At 44.5% G+C, this 17,640-nt stretch overlaps 1 protein-coding gene across 5 annotated transcripts in view; it reads left to right on the top strand.

Moving 5' to 3' along the window:
* Positions 1-17,640, top strand: part of CNOT10 (CCR4-NOT transcription complex subunit 10) — a 35,742-nt gene that overhangs the window by 11,558 nt on the left and 6,544 nt on the right. For 4 of the 5 annotated variants that reach the window (XM_053262987.1, XM_053262992.1, XM_053262989.1 and 1 more), the window contains 6 exons: positions 456-605; positions 2,370-2,572; positions 3,204-3,325; positions 4,138-4,311; positions 10,177-10,257; positions 16,576-16,689. In XM_053262987.1, the coding sequence (XP_053118962.1) occupies positions 456-605; positions 2,370-2,572; positions 3,204-3,325; positions 4,138-4,311; positions 10,177-10,257; positions 16,576-16,689 (844 nt within the window). The remainder of the gene's footprint in view (positions 1-455; positions 606-2,369; positions 2,573-3,203; positions 3,326-4,137; positions 4,312-10,176; positions 10,258-16,575; positions 16,690-17,640) is intronic. The other variant, XM_053262988.1, reaches the window with a different exon arrangement.

The raw sequence follows: 17,640 nt of genomic DNA, 5'->3' as shown, positions 1-17,640 counted from the left end.
TTTACACTCTGCTTTTCTAAAACATGACATAGAAGGTATTCTCAGTGTGTCTTGTCACTCATTAAATTGCTTAGGGAATGAAACAATGTATCTTGATGGCAGTGGCTTTATAATTGCCACACTAATCCCATGTAAATATTATGCTTTTATTTTGGAATCTGTCTGCCTACAGTCACACTGAGAATTGCAAAATATGGCCTTTAAAGAAAATTGAGTATTGGCTTCTATTTGAAGAAGCTACCATATTTTTAGCCTTAGTTTGTAGTTGGATGAGCAGTTCTATCTAAAGTACTTCAGTGTTTTGTTTGAGGAATATAGATATCCTTTAGTGTGGGTTAGTATCTAACTCTTGTGACTCTAAAGATAAGCAAATAAAAAATCAAAAAATCTTAGAAACCTTTTTACCTATAGCCCAGAATTTAAATTTTATGTTCTTCCCCTTTAACTATTCTTAGGTGAATGCTTACGGTGCATGTTCTGGAATAATCTTGGATGCATCCATTTTGCAATGGGGAAACACAACTTAGGAATTTTCTATTTTAAAAAGGCTTTGCAGGAAAATGATAATGCCTGTGCACAACTTGGAACAGGTGGTACAGACCCAGGTAAGGTAGGCTTGATGTGCCATCCGGGCTGTGGAATCGATCTATGTGCCTAAAATCCCACCCTTATTAGCCGTGTGCTTTACTGTCAAGCATGCATGGAAAGAGTCTCACTTGACACTTTCTACCATTCTTCATTTGTGAATATAAAACTGCTTGATTAGTGATTGGAACCCATGCTAAGTGTGCCTGAGAGACGACTCTGCTACAGTAGGTGACGGGCAAAGGCAAGAGTGATAGTACTATCTGAAAATTTTTCAAAAAATGTATTGCTTCCAATGTGTGAGTGATAGGACACATGGGGAAGAAGTGGGGGAAACAAAAAATGAAGGGGAACTTGTGATATATTCAACAAGATCAGCCTAATCCTTCCACAGAGGTGGTGGGGGAACTTGTGGTGGGGGAGCAAGCCCCCCCTAAGGTATTTGCCCCACATTTCTGTTATGGAAATCCTGCATGTGGGGCAGAGCTCACCCACCCAAAAATGCACTTTGCCCTAGTGCCACCTCTGCCACAGGGTGGTTAGAAGATAAGACATGTTGCCCTCTGGCTCCTGCCCCAGGATAGTTGCAGCTTTTTTTGTGGGAAATGGACCAGTTTTCTGTTGTCCACCACAGATGCTGTGGACACCACATCCTGCATTCTGTCACACTCTGCTTGCCAGCAGCATTGGGTACAGTGGAGAGGAGAAAAATTCTGAAGCTGCAGAGAAATCTGAAGTCAAACTCTGCAGTCACAGGTGCTCCCCAACATCCTGGACCCTTTCCCCAAATTCCTTCTTCCAGCAGTCTGGCATATTATACTTAGGTTTGAGAAACTGTGCGTCACTGCCATTGATGATGGGGAGAAGACGAGAAAAGTTGTTTTTTTAAATGATTATAAGATCTTGCTTTAAAAGTACATGCATACATCTTAAGTAAGGTCTTGCAACCATTAGTACTGAAAACATCTTTCCACCACCAGTGTGTGGAGCACAAAGTATATATTGGTCCTCTTAATCTGAGTGATAGTTGTAACAAGAGTTGGCCCCATTCTCACAGTCTCTGATTGAATGAATGGGAATGCTTTTTTGAAATTGGCCATTGTGACTTAATGGGGAGAGAGTTGTCCTTGGACCTTAGGAGTATTGAGCTCAGGTTCTCTGTCACAGACTCATTTGGATGGCCATGTGAAACTCACTGTAGCCCTATACACACTTGATCAAAATTTGTGCAATTTTTGTTTACAGTCTACACAGGCACACTTCTGTATGCATATTTTGTATGTTTTCACATCATATGGTGAACGTGGATACAGCAGTACACTTCATGTCTGTACCATGCATTTGAGATACCTGTACGCAGGATTACTTTTAAAATGAACACAAGTCATTCACACACAAACATGCAGCTGTGTTCAGGTGTCCGGGGGAGGGGGCGGGGGAAAACATGTGCAACATAATGTCTGAATAGGGCTATCTGATCCCAAATTCTCAGTCTACAAAATATGAATTGCAGGGTAGTGCCAAACAAATGAACACTTTAGATCACTTTATTAAATGAAAATGTTATTTTGATCATTTATATACCGCCCATCCCAGAAGGGCTCAGGGTGGTTCACATCCAAATGATGATTTCAGCACTAGTATAAGTTAGCTCCATGATGATTGGTCAGTCGTTTTGATCAAGGTTCATTTAATCTTTTCTTATATGTTCCTTATTTAGTAATGTCCTTTTGGCTCCTGTCCTCTTAAATGGCATTCTTAACTGGGTTTCTTTTTCCCTACAGGCAAAAAGTTCTCAGGACGACCAATGTGCACCTTATTGACTAACAAACGTTATGAGTTACTGTATAACTGTGGCATCCAGCTCTTACACATTGGAAGGCCACTAGCTGCTTTTGAATGCCTGATAGAAGCTGTCCAGGTTTATCACTCGAACCCTCGCCTCTGGTTAAGAATAGCGGAATGCTGCATTGCTGCCAATAAAGGAGTAAGATGAGCTTGGGGTTCTTTCTAATCAGAAGTAGCTTAGAAGTACACAGAACAATGAAGTGTAGTTCTGGGAGTTGTAATTAGTCCTACAGTCCTCTTCTAAATCATCAGCTGCTTAGGTATCAAGATGGACAACTTGCAATGCTTTTACTCTATAGACGGGAGCCAAGTGTTAAAAAGCATTTGAATTTTATTGAAAGAATGATTCTGAATAGCGCCCCCCCCCGGTGGCTTGTTGGAATCAGCTATTTTTGTTAGTAAACAAGTTTCAGTCATTCACCCACCCCCACTCGGTTCTTGCAATGCAGCACTTGCATTGCTGGTGGCTCTCAATTTCTTGTAATAGAAACAACATTTGTTTACTTCTACAATATAACATCGGATTAATGCCTACTGGAATGGGAGTTCTAACAAAGGTGGCTAAATGAGCTGACCAAAAGTCCAAGGATAACCCTTGGCTTGGATTCTGTGCCCATGGGATCTTGTTTGTAAGACAACTGAAGAAATGCTTTATTTAGATGGTAGTAAAATGTTAGTCCAAAACTTTTGTGTTAGGTAGTAAATAGTAATAGAGAAAATGCCAGCCTTCTTCTAGGCAATATACCTCTTGATGTTTTTTCCCCCCTTAGAATTCGGAACAGGAAACAAAGGGTCTTCCAAGCAAAAAGGGCATTGTACAATCCATTGTAGGTCAAGGCTATCATCGTAAAATAGTCTTAGCATCACAGTCTGTACAAAATGTTGTTTATAAGTAAGTACTTTGTGCAATTTTCTGTTGCCATTCTCCAAAAGGGAAATTGGTAGTTGGCTAGAAAAACCTCTGAAGTGTGTGTGTGTCTAAGCATACGGTTGGTATAGAGCTAATTATGTGGCTAGTTGCAAATGTGAAAAGATACTTTATATGCCCAGTAGGGGGATTTTAATGCTTAAATGTTTGTGTGTGTTCTCTCTCTCTCTAGTTTGCTGTGGCTTTGGGGTATGAAATATAGTCAGATTAATAAACTGTTAGGAGGGTTGTCCCAGGCATCTCAAGGACAGAGAATAAATAACTACAGTCCTTATTTGATGCCGTAATTTAAGGAATAATGTATATTAATTATGATTATCTTCCCCTACTGGAACTGTAGAATATGGAATATGTGCCTGATGATGTCAGTCTTGCCTTTAAAAGTTGCAAGGAATCCATATATACAGAATTTTTGAGACTTCTGTAAGACACAAATGTATTTATTTGGCTATACCCCCTATACTGCCTTGTTTTAAAATTTCACATACAAAGCTGCTGGTGTGTCCTCCCACCCTCCCCACCCCTGCCGATGTAGTCCAGACATTTTCACCTACAATTTCAAAATTCTTGCTTATGTTTAATGTAGTACATAGTCTTTTTTCCTCATTGACATATGTTCAGATAAAACTGAACTACATATAAAAGCCAAGCATAACACAGGATAAGTAAATTTAGATAAACTGTCATTGCTTACAAATAAGAGATGTAACAATCTGCAATATCCAGCCATTTCATAAAGTAAATATTACTTTGGTGACTTTTGTTTTTTCCTAAAGTGATGGTCAATCTTCAGCTATTCCTGTAGCCAGCATAGAATTTGCAGCCATTTGCCTAAGAAATGCCTTGCTGCTGCTTCCTGAAGATCAGCAGGAACCAAAGCAGGAAAATGGATCTAAAGTTGGCAACCAGTTGGGAGGGAACAATGAGAACAGTGAGAACGAGACATGCAGGTAAGTGTATGTTGATGTTCTAATGCTTGTTTTACCGAACTGTCTTGCACAACTGTGGACAGCTACTATAGACAGAGACTCCATGGCTCCTGTTAGAACAACTAAAACTGTGCAGTGAGAAGGAATTTAACACAAATGAGTTATCTGTAAATAAAATCGAGTAAGTACAGGTGCTGTTGAAGAAAGATTCTGCCACTGGAGAATGATGTACAGTGAGGGAAATAAGTATTTGATCCCCTGCTGATTTTGTCCGTTTGCCCTCTGACACAGAAATGACCAGGCTATAATTGGAATGGTAGGTTTATTGTAGCTGTGAGAGACAGAATAACAACAAACAAACCCTCAAAAGCCCAGTGCCCAAAAGTCAGCAATGGATTTGCATTGTAGTGAGGGAAATAAGTATTCGATCCCTTCACAAAAGATGTCTTAGTACTTGGTGGCAAAACCCTTGTTGGCAATCACAGAGGTCAGCTGTTTCTTGTAGTTGGCCACCAGGTTTGCACACAACCCAGGAGGGATGTTGTCCCACTCCTCTTTGCAGATCCTCTCCAAGTCAGAAAGGTTTCGAGGCTGATGTTTGGCAACCCGAATCTTCAGCTCCCTCCACAGATTTTCTATGGGATTAAGGTCTGGAGACTGGCTGGGCCACTCCAGGACCTTCATGTGCTTCTTCTTGAGCCACTCCTTTGTTGGCTTGGCTGTGTGTTTTGGGTCATTGTCATGCTGGAATACCCATCCACGACCCATTCTCAATGCCCTGGCTGAGGGAAGGAGGTGCTCACCCAAGATCTGACGGTACATGGTCCCGTCCATCGTCCCTTCGATGCGGTGAAGGTGTCCTGTCCCCTTAGCAGAAAAACACCCCCAAAGCATAATGTGTCCACCTCCATATTTGACGGTGGGGATGGTGTTCTTGGGCTCATAGGCAGCATTCCTCCTCCTCCAAACACAGCGAGTTGAGTTGATGCCAAAGAGCTCGATTTTGGTCTCATCTGACCACAACACTTTCGCCCAGTTCTCCTCTGGATCATTCAGATGTGCATTGGCAAACTGCAGACGGGCCTGTACATGTGCTGCCTTGAGCAGGGGGACCTTGTGGGCACTGCAAGATTTCAGTCCTTCACGGCGTAGTGTGTTACCAATTGTTTTCTTGGTGACTATGGTTCCAGCTGCCCTGAGATCATTGACAAGTTCCCCCCGTGTAGTTCTGGGCTGCTTTGTCACCGTTCTCATGATCATTGCAACTCCACGAGGTGAGATCTTGCATGGAGCCCCAGACCGAGGGAGATTGACAGTTATTTTGTGTTTCTTCCATTTGCGAGTTATCATGCCAACTGTAGTCACCTTCTCACCAAGCTGCTTGGCGATAGTCTTGTAGCCCAGTCCAGCCTTGTGCAGGTCTACAACCTTGTCCCTGACATCCTTCGACAGCTCTTTGGTCTTGGGCATGGTGGTGAGTTTGGAAGCTGAGTGATTGCTTGCTTCTATGGACAGGTGTCTTTTATACAGGTACTGTAACAAGCTGGGATTAGGAGCACTCCCTTACAGAGGGTGTTCCTCATCTCAGCTCGTTACCTGCATATAGTGAAAAGACACCTGGGAGCCTGAAATCTTGCTGGTTGATAGGGGATCGAATACTTATTTCCCTCACTACAATGCAAATCCATCGCTGACTTTTGGGCACTGGGCTTTTGAGGGTTTGTTTGTTGTTATTCTGTCTCTCACAGCTACAATAAACCTACCATTCCAATTATAGCCTGGTCATTTCTGTGTCAAAGGGCAAATGGACAAAATCAGCAGGGGATCAAAGACTTATTTCCCTCACTGTAGTTCTTGTTTGGTTCTAAAATAAAACCTAATTTTGGTTTCACTTGTGAATCTGTATACTTTGGACATAATAGGGATTTATTTGCAAAGTTTATTTATTTAAAAGATTTATTTAAAGGCAGGGATTCTTCTGTGACTACAATATCATTTTTGTAGAGATCCATGGTCCCTCACAACTGGGTCTTCTGTGCCTGCGCAGGAGGTCCACGGAAGAATCTATAGCTCCATTTAGGCACTCTCTGGCCCTTTAAGGCGCAGGGATATCAGACCCTATAAAGCTAGCTGTAGAGCACCTCCCTCTTCAATTCCTTCTTGTCTGCGGCTTGTGGTGCCTCGCAAAGGATCTGCTCCTGTTCCCTTCATTCCTGTGAGAAAGTGAATGTATTATTTGGACTGTTTTCTTGGCTTTTTGACTCGGATTGTTTTTCTGACAGCTTTCTGTGCTTTCCCTGTGTTTGACCTGGACTGCGTTTGACCTTTCTTCTGTTTGTCGGACCTACTACCTTACTGGATTTTTATGACCTCGGACTGTGTTTTCTCTTTGGCTTTTTCCTCTGGATTTAGTACTTTTAATCTGATCTGGCTGACCTTGGACTGTGTTTGACTCTGGCTATGTCTACCTTTAAAACTTTTTAAGAGGTGTGCAACTTATAGAGGCACCCATGCCTTCCTTGGATGGCCACGCTGACTGCCTCATCTGTCTGGGCAATAGTCCATAATACTAGCATCTGCAAGGTCTGTCTTTCATCCAAAAAAAGAGACCAGTTTAAGCAGGGAATTGTGCCTTTAAGCCTCTCTTTATGAAAATGTATTCCATCCGGGCACCCTGAGGCCGAGCCCCCCATCGCCTCCAAAGTCCGCGGTGCCTAGCCACCTGATGCCGTTGACTTCCTCCTCAGCGTTGCTGCAATCAGTGTCAAGAAAAAATGGGGCACTTGCTTTAAGAAGCCTTTGGATAGAGGCTGTGAGCACTTCTGCAAACATAAGCATGACTGACATCGGTCTGCTGAGGAGTTGCATAAGAAAAGTGCAAAGCCAGTGTCGTCATCTTCCCTAGCTCTAACTTGGAAGCTGTCATTGATCTGTTTGGTCTCTACTCCAGCTAAGACTCCATCGCCCTCCATGGCATAGCCAGATGTCTCATTTTCACCTCAGGTTCCAATCTCCAAGACTGATTCATCCAGGCCTTTCAAGTCCAGATCTTCGACTTTGGCCTCCACGGTGCCGAAGGGAGTGGACTCTTCCAGGTGATCCCCGTTGACGCAACAGGCGTTGGCTTCGACTTTGTCTGTTCCGGCTCCGAGACATTCATCCTCCACGGCATTAAGACCACCTGCTTCAGTGTCGGTAACTTATTTGACAGCTTTTGCGATGTCTGTGGTGCTGACAGCACTGGTTTCCTTCAGTGCGACTTCAGCTTCTCTGCAGCATCTTTCACCTGTCCCATTGAGACCACCCTCGCCAATTGTTACCTATCACTACTCGACGCTGGCTCATTCTCCTGTGTGCCTTTCACCACGCCAGATGTTGACAACCACTACTCTTACCCTGGATTCCCCTTCCCTTCATGCACTTGCTTAGGCACTAATTGGAAAAAATGCTGGGTTCAGCTAACTCCATACCTTCAGGCTCTACCTTCAAGGGGTTTACCTTGTCTCAGGGTCTTGACAATGATGAATTAAGCTCTCCATTGCCAATACCTGAAACCCCATCAGGTGTCCCTACCACTTCAACACCTGTTTGTCCTACAACTATGCCATTGAGGGAATGTTTCAACTTTTCTGCCTCTCATATCGCTGTGGACCCGCTAGACTACAATAGCTCCCCTTGGGCCTGTGACTCAGTTCACTTGAGGCCAAGGGAACGCTTCCAGTCACACGCTCTACAATTCTCAGGCACTTTGATATGATTTTGAAGAATATAGACTATGGAAGTCGATGCCACTTAAGGGGGTTATCTCAGTACTTCACACCCCTGATGCTAATGACTCCTTTAAGCACCCTGCTACGCCTGCTGCTCCTTCCAGGCCTGCTACACTGGCACCTAGGGCTCTTTACGCCTGTGCCTCCGCCAGTAACACCTGCACCGGTCCTTCTGAGGGATCTGGCCCCGTGACTCATGAACACTCGGGTATTCCTAGGGATCCTGTTGCCTCTGTGGAGCCCCACCCTGGAGCCTCTGGCCCTGAGGATCCAGATACAGATGGTGAATCGTCTTATTGCTCTAACTTGGATGTCTCAAAGGTCCCTCTAGGCACATCCCCAGATGATAATGTGGCAAATGTGTCTTCCAATTCTCTGGCTGAAGAAACAAAATCTTATTGCATGCAAATACAGGAAAAGGCTAAAGCTTTGGGGCTGGAGCCCCCCCCCCCCCCGAGGCCACCATCAAAGACCCTGTCTGTGACTACCTTTCATCTACGTCTGTAGCTCACCCTAACACCTTGCCCATGCTACTGGCTCTGGTCGCTGCCTCTAAGGCTGCCTGGGCTACTCCTGTGATTTTCACACTCCCCTGCAAGACGTTGGAATCCCTCTATAGGATCCAGGAAGCGTCCTGCCCATTTTTATTCAAACACCCGGCCCCAAACTGGTGGTTTGTGCCCAAGACTTGTGTCTAAGTCTTTGCGAAAACACTCCAAGCCAGTTGATAAAGAGGGAAGGAAACTAGATTTGATTGCGAGGAAGTTTTATTCTTCTTCATGGTTTTTAACTAAAGGTTGCCAATCACTTGGCATGCATGTCCAAGTATCAGCAATCACTTTGGGGTACTTTAAAGGATGCTGCTGTTGATCTGCCAGAGTCATTCAGGGCTAAATTTATGTCCACCCACTCAAAGTCTGCTGATCTGACAAGGCAACACCTTCGTTCTGCCAAGCACCTGATAGAAACTGAGTCAAAGGGTCCTGGCTGAGTCGATCGTGCTTGATCGCCATGCCTGGCTCAGGTCCACACCTCTTGAGCCTAACATCAAAGACAAAATTGAAAACCTACCCTTCAATGGTGAGGGACTCTTCTCCAAAGATACAGATGAGACGATGGAGAAGCTGAAGAAGTCCCATTATACGGCCAAGTCTCTTGCTCAGTCTCAGCCATTGTCTTTCCAAAACAGGTGGGGATCCATGGTCACCCGCAACACCCGCCTGGCCATCCTCTCTGCACTCTTACCATATGATGATTATATACCTGTGCAACTGTGGCTTAGGCTGCTATTTCTTTCTCCCTCAATGTTGTCAGTCCCTTCGCAGCGGCTGATTTAGGAACTGAAGAGGGAGGCGCTCTACAGCCAGCTTGATAGGCTCCGATATCCCTATGCCTAAAAGGGTCTAAATGGAGCTATAGATTCTTCCGTGGGCCTCTTGCACAGGCACAGAAGACCCAGTTGTGAGTGACCATGGATCCCCACAGAGATCATAAGTTACAGGTAAGCAACCTGTTTTTATAGTAACACAGTATTTGTGCAATCTTTCCCTTGGGCACCTTATGATTGATATATATTGATAGATAAAAATAAAGCAGGTGTGCATATGTCATCTTCATCGAGGAACCTTCAAGCCTGGCCCAAGGCTCCCAAGTGCATGAAGCCGTGTAGTGAGCCATTGCCCCCAGCTCAGCCCATGTTGCACACTCATCTGAATTGCCACCCCCACAGTGTACAGAGCACGCCGTGCACCAGTATTCAACCCTCTGATCTCCCCTTACCTGGAGACAGTGGCAGCCGCTCCTGTTACTACTCCTACTTGCCCTACTCTGCCTTTTTCAGAGGGCAGGGGAATAGAGCAGCAGGAAATGTATGGTAGGAAGAGCGCAGAACTCCTTGCTGTCTTGTTCAGGACTTCCTGCCTTTTGAAGGAGGAGAGTGGGACAATAGTCTCATGCTTCAGAAGGTGCCGTGATCCCCTTCCTTCCCTCTAGCCTTTTCCACATGCTTAATTTGTGTTCTTGTTGGGGTTGTTAAAAAAGTGGATCACTGTTAGGTCTGTTGTTGGATTTCCTTTTGTTAAAGCTTTTAATGTTACAACTACTATTGTCATTTCAGCAGTAAAAGTCATGAAGGAGACAAATTTGTTCCAGCTCCACCATCTTCTCCACTGAGGAAACAGGAATTAGAAAATCTAAGGTGGGTTCTAACACTTGAGAATATGCTGCCACCACCACAGATTCAGGACTACAGGTGGATCTCTCTATCCAGGGTGTGTGTGTGTGTGTGTGTGTGTGTTGTCCGCTGCTATCGCAGATACCAAAACCACAAATACAGAGGCATTACATCAATGGGAATGGGGAGGTTAGGCTTCAGAAAGCTGGAGAAAAGGGCCCTATTTTTTCCATGAAAAAGCATAGGGAAAAGTGTGTATGTGTGTTTTGTTTTTTTAAATGAGTCACATTTCTTAAAATGACAGCCAGAAATGACTTCCAAGGTAATTTCCGGCCACCCACGGATACGCAGAATTAATGCTTTTTTGGCTGGTTTTAAACATGCGTATGCTGTCGGGTGTCAGTTATCCGATCGCGGATACGTGACTCGGTGGATAGCAAGGTTTTGCTGTAACATCACAATAGATGGCCCCCACAGAACTACATTGTTTTCCTGGCATTTAGGTAGAATCTACTTCTGTTGAGTAGTGTTTTGAAATATGCATCGAAGCAAAACTGTGCATTGTGTCTGGTGCAAACAGATTCATGGGAAAGAGTCACCTATCAAATACTGATCTGTTGTGTTTTCAGATGTATCTTCATGTAAGAATTGCTTGGGGGAAATAAACAGCTGAATTTTGTAATCCAGATGCACTGCACTTCAGTGTTCTCTCTAATTTTGTTCATCTGTGCACGGAATGAGTTTTGTTCTAGGCAGTATCAAGGCAGTGTGTGCACATGTGCAGTCAGAGTGGGGCCTTCCTGATTCAACCTGAGCGAGATCTAAAATTAACTGAGCAGACATTAAAAAAAACTTGTGAGCATGCACGCCTTAGAGGGAACACTGCTGCTCTCCCCCCACCACCACTGGTCTGGCTCATAATACATGGAAAGCTTACATTTATGAACTTCTTCCCAGTATAGTGGTGAACATCCATGGATATGGGATGGTATACATGCTGTATTTCCTTACACATAGATCTGTGCTCATCTTGGTGCATGTATTTATTTGTTTTAAATGCATCAGTGTGTTTCATTTTGATCTGTGTTTGGACATGGATGTAGTATATTATTTTAATTAATTAATTAATTACACTTTTATACCGCCCCACACACGTCTCCGGGCGGTTCACAATTATCTGATTCCCACTGTGTGCACCAGATGTGGCTATTCCCACATTACACTGAAGCCTAATATGAACCTGTATGTACAGAAATACAATGCATACAGTAGCCTGCATGACTGGTTTTTCTTTAATTAAGTGGGCCATGTTTTCACTGATATTGATGGAAACGTTAGTTGCTGTGCTAAACTGCACATCCCACATGGGAATCGGAAGGTTTTGGTGTAAAATAGGTATATAATTCTAAAGCTGTGAGAACAGTCTTACACTTATGATGACTTGTCATGTGCTGTAAAGAAAGGAATATAATCTTTCACAATCAGCTGTTGTTCTCTATTGATGAAACTTGACAGCCTGTCAAGAAAATCTCATCATTACAACCAGAATGATTGTATTATTTCTAGTAAGAACTAGTGTTACAGAATGTGGGGGGGGGGGAGCATTAGTTTAGCTACTGTTAAGACTTGATCTGAGGAATAAATTTTGAGTGTCTGTACTATTTGCTATTTTTAATCTTCTACATGCTGACTGAAAATAGAAAATATTTACACCATCATGGAAAAGAGTAACAATTCTGTCATTCATTTGTTAAAATAGAAAAATAAATAGCAAGCTTAATTTTCTTATTAAATGATGTAGCACCAGCGCTTCCAAAGAAAAGCTTCTGTATGCAAGTGCTATGCTAAAGTTGTGGGACAAGTTATCTGTGTTCTTGCCTACAGAGGACCTGTGCAGACTGGTTTTGCGCCAGGGAAGTTATGTCTTGCCAGCACTTGAGGCAGCATAGTGGGCTACTACTACTAGGGGTGTGCAAGCTGGCTCAAAATCAAGCTGACTCAAGCTTGAGCCAGGCCTGGCTTGAAGTCAATCCAGTTTGGGCCTGGTTTTATGGTGGCAGGGGGTGATAAAATTTAGTTTAAAAAATGACTTACCACTGCTGAGGGCTTCAGTGGCCTGGGGGGTGGGGGTGCTGCAGCTTGCCCTCCCCCGGAGTCTCCCTGGGCCAGTTCAGCCCGTTCCAGGGCCATTTTTGGTCACGCAAATGGCCAGTGCGCATGTGCGGCGGCCCCCATAATGGCTGCTACTGCATATGTAGAGGGCCCAAACAGCCTGCTCGGCCAGGCCCTCGGTGGCCTGCTCGGCCAGGCCCTCGGTGGCCTGCCCGGCCAGGCCCTCGGTGGCCTGCCCGGCCAGGCCCTCGGTGGCCTGCCCGGCCAGGCCCTCGGTGGCCTGCCCGGCCAGGCCCTCGGTGGCCTGCCCGGCCAGGCCCTCGGTGGCCTGCCCGGCCAGGCCCTCGGTGGCCTGCCCGGCCAGGCCCTCGGTGGCCTGCCCGGCCAGGCCCTCGGTGGCCTGCCCGGCCAGGCCCTCGGTGGCCTGCCCGGCCAGGCCCTCGGTGGCCTGCCCGGCCAGGCCCTCGGTGGCCTGCCCGGCCAGGCCCTCGGTGGCCTGCCCGGCCAGGCCCTCGGTGGCCTGCCCGGCCAGGCCCTCGGTGGCCTGCCCGGCCAGGCCCTCGGTGGCCTGCCCGGCCAGGCCCTCGGTGGCCTGCCCGGCCCTGGCCACAAGTCATTACTTTTAAAACTCAGTTTTATCATCCCTACTACCACGCTCAAACTGGTTCGAATTCAAACTGGGCCTGGCTCAAGGGGGTGCCAAAACCAAATATGCCCAGTCCAGTTGGAATCTGGTTCGGATTCGCACCATACAAAGTGGTTTTGTGCATATCTCTACTACTGGCCCCATGTCAGCATGCCAGGCAGTCTTTTCTGCTGCCCCAGACCTATCTTGCGAGCTGCATGCCTCCCTTGGGAGGTGTTTTGGGAGGCAGCATGCCTGGCACTGGGTTAGCAGAGCTGGCAACTCTAGACAAAGACAATTGCCTCAGTTTGCATAATACAGGCCACCCCTGATTTGCACAAAGTGGTTTTGAACCAAATGCCAGTATGAGAGCTAATGCTGGACCCATCAGTTTTCCATAGAAGTGGTAGTAGTCCCAGTGACCTGGGACGGAAGGCAGCAGTCCTAGAAGTTAATGGATTATCTTCCGTCATACCTCTTTCACCTAGGCCTTTGAACCCCCATGACATACTCTCTGCAGTCTCCATGTGTCCTCGGAGGCTGGTGGCAAGTGTCTTCCTGTAAATTACAGCCCCTCCTATATATTTCCCTCTAGTGTTTGCCTGCATTAGGTTTAGATCCCAGGGGCTTACTGTGTAAATCTCATACATTGCCAAGGAACAAGAGAACTTGTACAGTTGTTTAAGTTCAGATCCGCATTTGACATGTAGACTTCTCTTTTTAGGTCAACTATTCTGAAATGATATTTCTAGTTTTGGGATGATAAAATGAGCCATGAAAACTGCACAGCAGGCTTGTTTCTGCACCATTGGGACTGCCTTTTGAAACAGCCCTAACGGTCTCTTACCTCCACAGAGGGCTACGCAGAATGTAGCCCATTGACCTAACACTGTAAGCCAGAGTATCCCTTTAGGCTCATGTAGGTTTTCATGCATCCATAGCACAGGTGCCAACTTCTTTCCTAATGGAATTCCTCTACCTCTAGCAGCTGTCTGGTATGCAGAAACTGAGCCACAGTTAAAGGTATGGGTGCTCTATTGGAAAAGATGCTGGTAATCCCAGTATGCATGCTGGGTTTCCTCAGATTTCTTTTTATGGTAGCAACTCCTTGTGCTGTGTTGGAGGCTGCTTCCAAAGTTTCCTAATCCTGGAAATACTAGAAGAGAAACTTAATCACTTCAGTTGGCTTCTGGTCATAGCCAGAAAGACACAAATGTCTTGAGGGAATTTGCAGGTTTGTTTCAAAGCCTCATGATCAGTTAGTGTGTGACTTAGTACCTTTATATTCACTGCTGAAATGCTATTAAATAAATATTGATTTAGCGCCACTATTGCTCGGTCTTATAGAAGGTAAGATCCAGTCAGCTTGCAGATGCCATTTATTTGCTTTAAGGCTTGCCTGAATTTTTAAACCTGCAGCACAGTGAAATAAATTATTGCTTTTAAATTCACATTTACAATTGAATTTATTCTGTTAGTCTTGCATGTGGTGTAAGCTTAATTTATTCTTTAGCTGAAGGTCAGTAAATTCTTTCTGGGCTGACGCATCTTGTTGTCTAGTTGTTTCAGAACATACCAGTTGATATAATTTGGCAGGCTTTAAGAAAGAAAAAACTTGGATTCCTGTGTAGAAAGATCTTGAGGGAACAAAAAAGCTCACAAATATGGAGGGTTTCTATAGTAATTAAAGGCAGCCTGTGGAGATGTGTAAAAAACCCTTGTGGGACAGAGTTTGTTTTGCCTTGCAATGCAGTGACTCTGGTCTAACTGAGCTTGGCTGGTTTGACAATGATTGGTGCAATCTTGAAAGATAGAGGCAAATTACTTTGGTCTTCAGCATGCCCACTGAACGAATGTTCTCTGTGTGTGTGTGTGTGTGTGTGTGTGTGTGTGTGTGTGTGTGTGTGTGTGTTTCTGAAATAAAATAGTTGTTGATTAAAATCTTCTAAAAAGCAAAAACCAGCATGATAGTCATCCTGCTACACAGCACTGGGCATTGCTGTCTGGCACAGATTCTGGAAGGATTCTGTGTATTCTCACACCCTTAAAGAATAACGGACTTCGGACTATATAGGGAAGAATTTTTTTTTTTACAGTAGGCGTCCAATAAAGGCTCAAAACTTAGAAAGGATGGCTTAGATTTGCAGAAGGATGTTCCTTGACATTCCTTTCACTCATTCCTTATGGTCATCTATTCTTTTGAACACCCTGCTCATCTATGTCATCCATCCACTTGTGGATGGGGGAGGAATATATATATCTATATATATATATCCCCCGATTTGTGTTCTCTGCTCCTGCAGTGTGAGTGCTTGTGCGTAGTAATATTTGGAGGAGTACTGTGTACATTTTACTGCCTATCAATAGTGGTGAGTGGTTCCCAGAATGTCTGTGGACATAAAACCTAGCAAAATGTTTGCTCACTAGTGTTTTAGCCTATACCAAGTCCATGTGGACATGATCACTTTTGCATCGACTTGCTGACAAAATGTTGCCTCCAATTTGTTCTTAAGCAGTGTTTCCCTATTACAAGAAAGACAGCAAGCAGTAGTCTAACTGCTTGATATGCAATAATACCCTATTTATCTCGGGAATTGCAGCCATTGATCTAAAGCAACCCAATAGATTTGGGGCTTGAAAAGCTGCCGGCTTTCTTTGGCAAGCATTTGCATGTGTTGAGGTTTGAGGTGACATCTGGGCATGGTGCGGAGGAAGCGGAGAGAGGGAGCAGTGGGGAGGCTTCTCATCCTGCTCCTGCATAATTAAAGTGCATGCCTCCTGGGACAGGGGAATAAAGGAACCCCAGGCCGTGCCATGAATTAACATGGCTTATTGCTGAATCAAAAGTGGGCTTGACAGTTGCCAGAAGGCTTGGGCAGTAATAGCCCACCTACCGGCTAGTGGGTTTAATGTACTCTTGTTGCAACTCCCTCATCAGATCTGTCGAAGAGGATTCACTCACTCTCGTCCTCCGCCATGCAAACAGAATGGAATCTGTTCTCAAGCAGGGCAGGCAAAGGCTCATGCCCTGAAGCCAAGACAGCCTGCCTTGAACTCTGCCTTGTGAAGTGGAAAATATCCCAAAGTGCTGTGTTAAGAGGGGAGGGGGGGGGAATTACAAGCTGTAAAAGCCTGACCTAATACCGATATCCTGATGTGGGCCTTTTGTTTGAAGCTGTGGAATGTGTGGCTCAAATTTCAGGGCAAGAATTTCAGCACCAACTTGTTTTTTTCTTTCCCCCCTCGGAAAAAGCTGTATGATTGTAGCATCCAAGAGGCATTTTTTTTTGCTGAGATGTCATGGGCCCTAACAGAGCAGAATCTGTTGATGATTTCTCTTTAAATTCAGCAGTAATACTGGGAAAGTGGTTTTATTTCAGGATCCTTTATGCTGCCACATAATGCATGGGATGTTGAATGGGGTGTTTGAATAAGTAGACCAAATTATGGTCTACAGAATTTCTACTGTATATATATCTGATAAAAGTGGATAGGTATAAGTGTCTCCTACTATTTTTATTTTCTTGTTCAGATTTTTGTAAAGTAGGTTAGAATATGGCTTACATTGATATTTTGTATATATCCAGTTTCCTCTTCTTTTCCAGGTGCTCCATACTTGCTTGCAGTGCTTATGTGGCTTTGGCACTGGGGGATAACCTTATGGCTCTGAATCATGCAGACAAACTTCTTCAGCAGACAAAACTGTCTGGATCCCTTAAGTAAGTTTCTCCCAATCTTGTCCTTGCAATATTGCCTGGATGATTTATTTCTGTATATTAGTGAAAGTTCATATATCCTCAAGCCATCAATTGCATAAAAAAACAGCAAGATGAATATCGGTGGAGTGGGAAGATGCTTCGCTTTCCCTGTCCTGTACCCCGTCCCTTGCCAACCACAAGGGTTCTGTTCAAGCAAAACCTCTCTGTTGGCAAATTTGCGGTTGGCAAGGCATTAAAGTCATGAACCCTGCCGCCTTTGTCATGAACCATGCTGCCTGTTATGATCTTCTGGAGAGGTCCGGTTACAGTTGCCACCAGCCCGTTTGGCGACCCAGGACTGGGCTTTCTCTGTGGCTGCCCCAGGGCTGTGGTATATGTTCTCTGCTGAAATAAGAGTATCTCCTTCTCTGTTTGTTTTTCAGGAAGACCCTCAAGAAGCCTGTTTTCTCAGGCTTTTAATTAGAATTGGTTTTTAATCATCTTAACAATTTGTTTTATGCTCTTTTTATTGTCATGTATTTTAATCTGTTTTGACTTAAATATTTTACATTTTGTACACCACCTAGAAATGTACATATCAGGTGGCATAAAAATATGACAAATAAAAGTCTATGGGAAACAGGAAGTTAGGGGAACAACGGCTGTGAAAAGACCAAAAAATAAAGAAAAAATGCTCAAAAATCCCCCAAACTCTCTTAAAATTGCCAAGAGTCAGCAAGAGGGGAGTGCACAGATTTATTTATTTTGTTGATTGATTGATTTCTATACCGCCCTTCCAAAAATGGCTCAGGGCGGTTTACACAGAGAAATAATAAATAAATAAGATGGATCCCTGTCCCCAAAGGGCTCACAATCTTTTTTTTTTTAATGAACCTCTGGAAATTGTCTAACCCCTTCAAATTGCTAAAAGTACTTTTGAACACTAACCCCTTCAAATTGCTAAAAGTACTT

The sequence above is a fragment of the Hemicordylus capensis genome, chromosome 6, assembly GCF_027244095.1.
Source record: "Hemicordylus capensis ecotype Gifberg chromosome 6, rHemCap1.1.pri, whole genome shotgun sequence".
Classification (NCBI taxonomy): Eukaryota; Metazoa; Chordata; class Lepidosauria; order Squamata; family Cordylidae; genus Hemicordylus; species Hemicordylus capensis.
The sequence above is the reverse complement of the archived record's forward strand: the minus strand, read 5'-3'. Positions and strand labels throughout refer to the sequence as shown.